The 8,742-nt window shown below is 41.1% G+C and overlaps 1 protein-coding gene across 1 annotated transcript in view; it reads right to left on the bottom strand.

The window, feature by feature from the left end:
* The window catches only part of LOC116671522 (inositol polyphosphate multikinase), a 30,296-nt gene extending 21,812 nt beyond the window's left edge, over positions 1-8,484 (bottom strand). The window contains exon 1 of the mRNA XM_032502879.1: positions 7,166-8,484. Within this exon, the coding sequence (XP_032358770.1) occupies positions 7,166-7,403 (238 nt within the window). The 5' untranslated portion in view covers positions 7,404-8,484. The remainder of the gene's footprint in view (positions 1-7,165) is intronic.
* Between the last annotated feature and the right edge of the window lie 258 nt (positions 8,485-8,742).

Below are 8,742 nucleotides of genomic sequence, written 5' to 3' on the forward strand. Positions count from 1 at the left end.
TTGGGCTTTCTTTGTGTTGGCGTTCTAACTAGACTATCTGTCCAATCTGAGTTTCTTTTGACGACGAAAACAACTTTTGAACGTACAAATGTTCCACCAAAACAAGTTCCACGGCAACGCGGTAGTGCCGTCGTAGCGAGACAATGACAGCATAGACAGCTGTATTGATTAAAATAGCGGCGTATCTGTTCCGTCAGATGTGTGTGAGACAGAGGACGGAGAAACTTGGCTGAAACACCTCCTGTGTCGACAAGCCTTTACTCTAGCTACTACTACTTTACTCTAATTTAAATGGTCAACATTCAAAATCTTATTTTTCTATTCGAGTAGAAAGAAATACTACTTGAATTTTTTATGCAAAATGGTCCTTTTTTTAAGGATGTTAATTCATTTTTCAGACCGTAACATTCACAAGTTTACTATTATATATATATATATATATATATATATATATATATATATATATATATCTATCAGGAACAAACATTTTTCATCATCCTTAAATTTGGTTATTAATGAATAGTGACCCGGGCGATTAGGTAGCTCAGTTGGTGAAGCAGGCGCCCATATATAGAGCTTTACTCCTCAACGCAGCAACCGCAGGTATGACTCCACCCTGTGGCCCATTGCTGCATGTCATTCCCCCCCTCTCGCTCTCTCTCTCTCTCCCCTTTCATGTCGTCAGCTGTCCTATATAAATTAAGGCCTAAAATGCCCCAAAAAACATTCTTAAAAATAAAAGAATAGTGACCCAAATATGTAGTGAGCGGGACATTTCACAGTGCAAAAATAAACTTGTCAGTGGTCTCCGGTTGGCAAACTACGTCATGGAGACACAATTTCTAAATGACTGCTTTATATTATACATATATATCTTCTATTAAAGATGCAATTGATTTGAACTTAATGAGATATTTCAATGCACCAAGGTTTTAATGAACTGGGGAGAGAGCGAGAGAGACTGGCTGAGTCGGTCATGTGATTGGCAGAGGTCCAGAAAGCAGGAAAATCTGCTGTAAAGAGCATTCACATCCACCCACGCCCTAAATACCACCATGCCCTGATCATATACCACTCTCATTCATTATATTGCCTTTTGTTTGTTTGACTGGTGGAACTTGCCTGATGCAATCATTCTTTCTATCTAGCACCACACATAGGGCTCAAGATTAAGCTTGTGGGCTCGTCTTTGTGGAGGAGGGTAGCTTTGACCCCTCTAGGAAGGTATGCTCAGCTAGGAGATTCTAGGCCTTTTTAGTTTTTGCAGCAAGCTTGCTTAACAACTTCAATGTCAATGTCTCGCGGAACTCTCATATTAATGAAAGTGTCGTCATGCTCGTTCTAATGTGAAGTTCGAATCACACTGATTTAATAGTACACTTCAGGGACCAGCCAAGGGAAATCACACCGGTTTGACTTTCATGTGTCAAGGGGTTAACTAGCTGGTTATCTTCAAGACATCTTCATTGATGGTTTCTTGAAAGCCTTAAATCATAGGAAAACAACTGCAGCTGAAGTTAATTGATTGCGTCAACTGTGTTTTGATACCCCGCAGTGGTCACTGTTATGGTCGTGTGCTGGGCTGTACACTCAAGACAATCTGATTTGCTGAAGAGTATGATAGTTTGTGGAAAACATCTGATTGGATAGAAATCAGTAGTGCTCCCAGTTTGTTTTTGTTTTTACACCATCATAAACAAGAAAGAATAGTTGGAAGGAAGTCGTACCTTGCGTGTTTACAGCATGCCATGTTAACAGTTCCAACTTAGCCTAATCTACGGACCCCCACCTGATGCCACCAGTTTATGTAGTCATGCAGCCGGACCAGGGGTCTCGTTTACAACCGCTGCGTACCAAGCCCCCAAGAAGAGGCCATGTCTTAAAGCCACCATGGGCTTATTAGTGGATAAGGGTGGAACTAAACCCCATGGCCCAGAAAGACTTTTCACACAGACTTTGCAAGGCAAAAGAAACTTCTATATTTCAGCGGATCATTCAACTCACCAGCCCGAATACTAAAAGGGTCCTGGTTTAAAACATCACGTTTTTAACATTCACATTCTGAATACATCTATTGTTTATTTAGATAAGCATGTAAACGATCAATGTTTAACATGTATTTTAGACACTGCAACGGCGAGTTCATGAGTTCGCCATGTAGCTAGCCAGCTATCCCAACAACCTATAGGAGACACAAGAGGGAGAAGCTTATGAATAAGCATGTTGCCACCGGTTGCTACGACAACAGAAACTCTGTTGCTAGTCCGCATGCATGGGCCAGTCAACGCAAAAGACCCGAGCTCCATGATCACTTTATGCGCTTTTGAGCACTCTCATTGGAATGTAAGGGGCTTCCCGCCTAACGCTGTCTCCAGTTCTCTTAAAACGGTCCCATGACATGGTGCTCTTTGGATGCTTAGTGGTCCCCTAAGACCATATCTGAAGTCTCTTTTATATAGACCTTATGGACCGTTATAAAGTCCTCCCCTGCCTTGAACATGATGAATCAACAAGGAGCAGCTGACAGGTGAGGACTACTGAGTAACATAGCTGGACTTTCCCCTTTGCCTGTCTGTCTTGCATCAGAACCTGTAACTACGTTACGATCTAACTACACACATACCAACAGTGCAGATTTGCATTTAAAGTTTGCTGACAGTGCTGACATAACCTCTGGGTCCTTTCTATATTATTAAAACCATTTTTTTTTTTTTTTACTGACAGGGTTGCCCTCAAATTTATGGGAATTAATGAAACCACCTGCTTCAGTCAGTGATTAATGAAAACCTCCACACGTCAGCTCTTCATGGCACAAAACTGCCCATAATACACATTTAAACTTTTAGACTGCAGTCTGGCGTTCTGGGGAAACAAAGCAGTGGGAAGCGGAGTGAGCAGGATCATTTTCAGTCAGCAGCAGTACAAGCTGAACGGGATTCCAGTGCTTGTTCTACAACTGTTATGGAGACCCAAGGAGACTGCTGGCTCGGTCTCAAATATTGTGTCACTGCTACATTTCCCTTCCCCTTAGGTTGAACATTGGTGGCCTGTGTTAATGATTGTTGACTAGCAAGCCCAGCAAGATAAGATCATTCCACATTACTGTCAAATATACTGTGTCACTGATGCTATAAAAGAGTGCAGACAGAGATAAAGAAGAAAATCGTCACAGTACCACAGAATATATTAAAGACACATTCCCAATATTGCACACATTTGGATTGCATTACTCAGATTACATTATTGATATGGTTTTTATTTAATATATAACTTATGTTCAATAGAACTAAACTACTATATTTTAAGAGATCCAGAGACATTTAAAGCTGTCATCTGACATCTTCCATTTAGAAAGTTTTAGTAAAGAGCAAATAAATGCAGGCCTATGCAATATTACACATTTAGTAGCCTGGCATTGGCAGACTTATACGCAAATGCATATTAGACTGGATTCCTCTCAGTCACAGACTAACATGCCTCTAGACGCAGTTGCACAGACCTACACCCAATCAGTGCAACAAAATGTGACCTACAACCAAACCAGAGCAACAAAACGAAGTAACGCTGAGCAAAACCAAAGATCCTTTAAACTAAAGATTGGGTATTTCAACCAGCGCCATAGGTATGAAACCATAGACAGTACAAAAAAGGGACAATGTGACGCTATTGTTTCAAACGGAACACCAGTGAAGGATATTAGAAGCACTTTCCCGGTGAGTTCTAAGCGTTACTGCGCAGCCTCAAACTGAGCTTGATGACGTAGATGTGACATGAGCAACCTGTCTGAAAGTTGTAAGTCTTCTAGTAGCTGTGCAAGAGAAATCTCAATCGTTTCCAATCAGCAGAGACAGAGAGCGTAGGTATACTGCATGTAAGGAAATAACTTAGGCACAGGCTAATTACTGCTAACTAACATGCTAGTTAACATCAGTAATTAAACCTAAACAGCTAATTAAGTTGAAACTGTCTGCAAGCTTACCCTGTGCTGTTTGGTAATTCTTCTACTGTGCAAAAGTAAGTTGCGTGGTTGTGACACAATCCTTAGCCTACTTTTACAAAAACATCTGCTACGGAGCCATAACGTGAGATACAAGGTAATGGAGCCTTTTATACATTGTCGTGTTAAAAATAAACAGTGGACAAATAGAGTCTTTAAACGCTTCAGATGTAAAGTTATTCGCTGTCAAATGACACCAAAATGAATGGGAGTCAACGGAGTGCGAACGGAAGGTGATGGCTTGATAGCATCAAAATGGCTCCACAGGTGGTACGCTTTGTCGGGGCTGGCTTACTTCCTTGTATGAAACGGTATGCACTTCCTGTCTCCTAAATGGACGTGGCCTCGTTTTAAAGTGTAGTGAACATTGTGTGGATGGATAAAAAGTTATATTTGTAAAATATCTTCATATTTTTTTTAGCTAATGTTACATATTTACACGGCTAAAATTTATATTTGGCATCCCAGAGATTAGTTTTATCAGAGCGTTAACGAACGTTAGTTAACGTTAGCGTCTCTGTGTTTCCAGATCTCGCGAGAGTTTGGTCCTGAGACAGAAACAGGTCTCAAAGTTTCGTCTGAAAAATGCCATTTTAGTGTCAGAATGATTAGGACATATGTGGCTTGTGAAAAATGGCTCCAATATTTACTTCGGTAAATATGGGGCAAAAGAATTAGTCATAATCTGTGTTCCCGTTTAGTTCTCCCATTGGAATCAATACGCTCAGGACCTGCTGCTAGTCTTCTACAGAGGTGTGGCAAGGGCTAAACCCACGTGACACAGATGCAGTAAACTACTCTGACTCGGGGCGTCTCGGTTCTAAACCGTCTCTGGCGACACATGCAAGTCAAGTATGGACGGTACTTGGACCGTTTTAAAGCAGGCAAAAAAAAGACAAGTGTCTGGTCACAAACCTTTACTAGTTACAGCTAAACAATACACTATAATGTGTCTCCGTAAACATTTGAGACGAGACAGAGGCAATAAAGAAACAGAATCTTCATTCTTAAATATGAATATAGTTCCTAGTTTGACAGTTTGATCTGTTTCATGAGCCCGGTGCATTGCGTTGGATGCTGAATGCCAGTTACGTTCGATAACAGGTGAGTTCACAGATTCGTCTGGTTTCCAGGCTACACATTTAGGGCTCCAACTAACAATTATTTTCACTATTGATTAGTCAATCAGTATTTTAATTTATCAATTATTGGTTTAGTTGATAAAATGGCAAAATACAGTGGAAAAATTCCCATCTGACAGGCTATGGTTGTGTCTTAAAATGTTATGTTTTGTCAGTGCGAAACCAAATATATTCAATTTACAGTGATCTGAAAACAGCTTTAAACTGCAGAAGGTTGAGCAAGAGACTGCATTGTAGGTCATTTACTTAATAAATAAACACTGGTACATTGATTTTCTGTTGAGCCACTAATCCACTGACATTGATAAAAAAATAAAGTGGTGGAGCTAAAAGAATCTGAAGTATTAAATTTGGATGCAGGTGAAGTGTCTCTTCTATTTACACTTCCAGTGAGTTACAAAGGGTAAAGTATACAACATTTTAAATCTGGGGAAAAGATAGTTGAGGAATACAAATTGGTATTGAATAACTTATTTCTTGCAGATCTCCTGGCTTTTATTAAGTTGTTTTCAGGAAAGACAAAGGTTGGATAAGTACAACCTACTTTACCCATTGAACTAAAATGTACAGCAAAGCATATTAATGATGAGATTTTTTCATTTTCGGTAAATCTGGTAATCCATTAATCCATGATCATTGTTATGTTTTAGTTTCACTCCATTTTGTGTTCACACTGACTTACTTACTAACACAAATCACATCCGACTGATTGACAGCAGGTCACTGAACTGAACCTGATGTATTTAGGTCTACTGTCTCTGGAGTCACAAGAGCTCATGAAGTAATAACTAATTAGGAGCATTATTAACTGAGACTTAAGTTCTGGTAAGCATGTAATTCAACACAGTGAAAAAAGAGGGAACCAAATGGGAAAAAGTCAATGTTGGATCACATAATGTGTACAGTACATCAAAATGGCTCAGGTAAAACAGGAAAACTTGTGGACAGACATGTTTGTCCTGGATGCCTTCAGGCTGATTATAGGCAGCAGGGAACTCTTGAGAATGCCTGCCTCACAACATGAAGACGCATCTTTCAGGAAGTTGCAATTCCTCGAGGTAACAAACTGACCAGCAATGACTCATCCATCTGAGAGGTACTGTAAATACCACCAGCTGCTGACTGTAGCATGCCCAATCAAATCAGCTCAACGCCTTGCCTGATAACACACAATGGAGGCTCTAATAATGTCAGGTGTCCCTGTGTGCAAGAGTGTGAGTGTGTGCAAGTGAAGACTAGAGGGAGACCGTGGAGCAGGGATGTCACAGTTACAAATCCACACATCTCTGTCAGATTTAGTGCAGAGACCCACATGTAAAGATGTTGTTGGTGGAGAATAGTAGTGACAAAGTGATGGATGTGGTGCATGAATCCTAACTTACAATATACAATGTTGCTCATGAGTTTAGGAACCCCTGCTTAAGTTGACTTAAAAGAGGAATAAAACAATCATCTTTTGGAAATTGATCTTAATGCCTTAATTAAAAAATGAGGGAAAATCCAACCCTTTAAGGACACCAATTTTCTTGGGAATGAATAGTGTATTGTAAATAAATAAATAAATGTTCTTCCTTAAGCACTGTACATGCTGCTCCCATAAGGTATGAAAACAATCACTAGGCCAAACTTCTATCACATAATCTCCTGATTTAGCCTACTGTTCCTGATGACAGTAAACATACCTGGTAGAGCAAGAGCTAAGACGTTCTATGACTTGTTACTTTGTCTTCCACAAATATAATCTTTCACACCTGGGGTTCATTGATCTTCTCACAACCTTTTTCCAACAATACATCGTGAGTGACATGGTGCAATAAAGGTGTGTGTGTGTTTATACTGGAACAGAAAACTGTAGGTGGTTTATTTGTAGGCCGAATTGTACACTAAACCCAAACAATTTATATAATGTCCCAGGTCACAGATAAGTGTAACAAGCAACATTAAGTTGCGACGTTTTCATTTTAAAAATGTGTAAAGGGAGTCATCTTTTGTAAGAGAAGAAAGATAGTTTGTCTAGTTTACTTACCCACTGTATCCACTCCATACTTGTGACCCGCCACCTGATGTGACAGCGGGACGCAGCCGTTCAGGTGAGCCTGGACTTGTGGCCCCAGTGGCAGCTGACCGCACTTGTCTTTCGCGGGGTGCCCGCCGGAGAGCCGCGGGGTCAGGCTGACCCCACCGGCTCCTGCACTGGGGGTCAGTTCCAGTCTTCCGAGACCTAGAGAGGACTCCATCATCACTTGACGCTGAGTTGTTGACATTTGCACCAAAAATATATATATATATTAAAAAAAAGGTGGAGAAGCACAGTCTTTTTTCTCAAGAAAAAATAAAAAGTCAACGATTCACATACTGTTATTATTACGTAAGCACAAAATACAGCCCCGCACACAAATTGTTAGGGCGTGAGGTTGAAAAGCCCTCATGGATATGGTCCAGTCCAGATGAAACCAGCACAGCAGCTTCGGTTGTGTTCGCAGTTTTGTACCACCGACAACAACCACCTTGACGGAAAGCAACACTGCCGTGTCCGGTGGTGAAACAGTGCTCCTGAAGCAGTGCTAATTCAATGGTTTTCATATCTTAAACAGAAGCATAAATACACCATGGCCACATCCCACTTCCTACCAGTGTGTCAAATAGAAACAAAGCACTATTTCCGTTCGCAGCTTCCAAAATAAAACGAACGGAGACGCATCGACACTGCATGGTACCATGGTAGCAAATGCGGAGCTCTCTGCTCCTGATATTAAGTCGAGTGTCGTGTTGACCTAGCGTTACGTGTCGGTCCAACGCCGAGCATCGTCATTTATTGTCAATCCAAATCTATGTGGTAACTTTATGTTGAAGGCAAAGTCGTCCAACTTCCGGTCTTAGCTTTATCAAGTTCAGCTGGTTTGACAAACACAGCTTCACTTCCTCGCTTCAGAGAAGTAAATACTGTTGAATCTTAGTAATGGTGAGGTTACGACACACTCAAGAGTGGTATCCAGTTCCAGTTAGCAAATAGAGAAGCAGGCGGGGCAAATAGAGACAATAAACTCTCGAAATTGCACGAAGAGGCTATTCAGTCCTGGTTTTGGTTGCTAAGTCATCGATACTGACCATTAGGCTGCTAAGCAAGCCCTTCTTCGCGTCACAATTCAGCAGACCAGAGGAACAACACAGTTGCCATGCAGACGCCTTCAAGACGAAGGCCTATCCGTTGAGGTTGAGCACAAAAACGCTGCATGGTCGCCATAACATGCATTATATTAAAAGGAGTCAGCAGAGTGCTCCTCATCTAGAATATCCAGGTCAGTGTAGGCGGCTACCGTCTATGTAATGAACAGCAGCGCCCAAAGCCTCTCACAGGTTTGCGACACTTGCCATTAGTGTCGTAAACTTACATTCGCGGCAGCAGTCGTGCCTGGATGCATGGATGCCAGATCGCACCAACGATGCGACCAAAGATTTAAAAAAAAAAACGATAGACGTGTGGATGTCAACACTTCATCTGCTGTGTTTTACATAGGCTACACTCGAGTGTGCAAGATCTTGCTTGTCGATGTTAATAATTTCTCCCCAGTTTTTGATTATTGCGTCTGAAAAACATCCAGT

The sequence above is a fragment of the Etheostoma spectabile genome, chromosome 21, assembly GCF_008692095.1.
Source record: "Etheostoma spectabile isolate EspeVRDwgs_2016 chromosome 21, UIUC_Espe_1.0, whole genome shotgun sequence".
Taxonomy (NCBI): domain Eukaryota; kingdom Metazoa; phylum Chordata; class Actinopteri; order Perciformes; family Percidae; genus Etheostoma; species Etheostoma spectabile.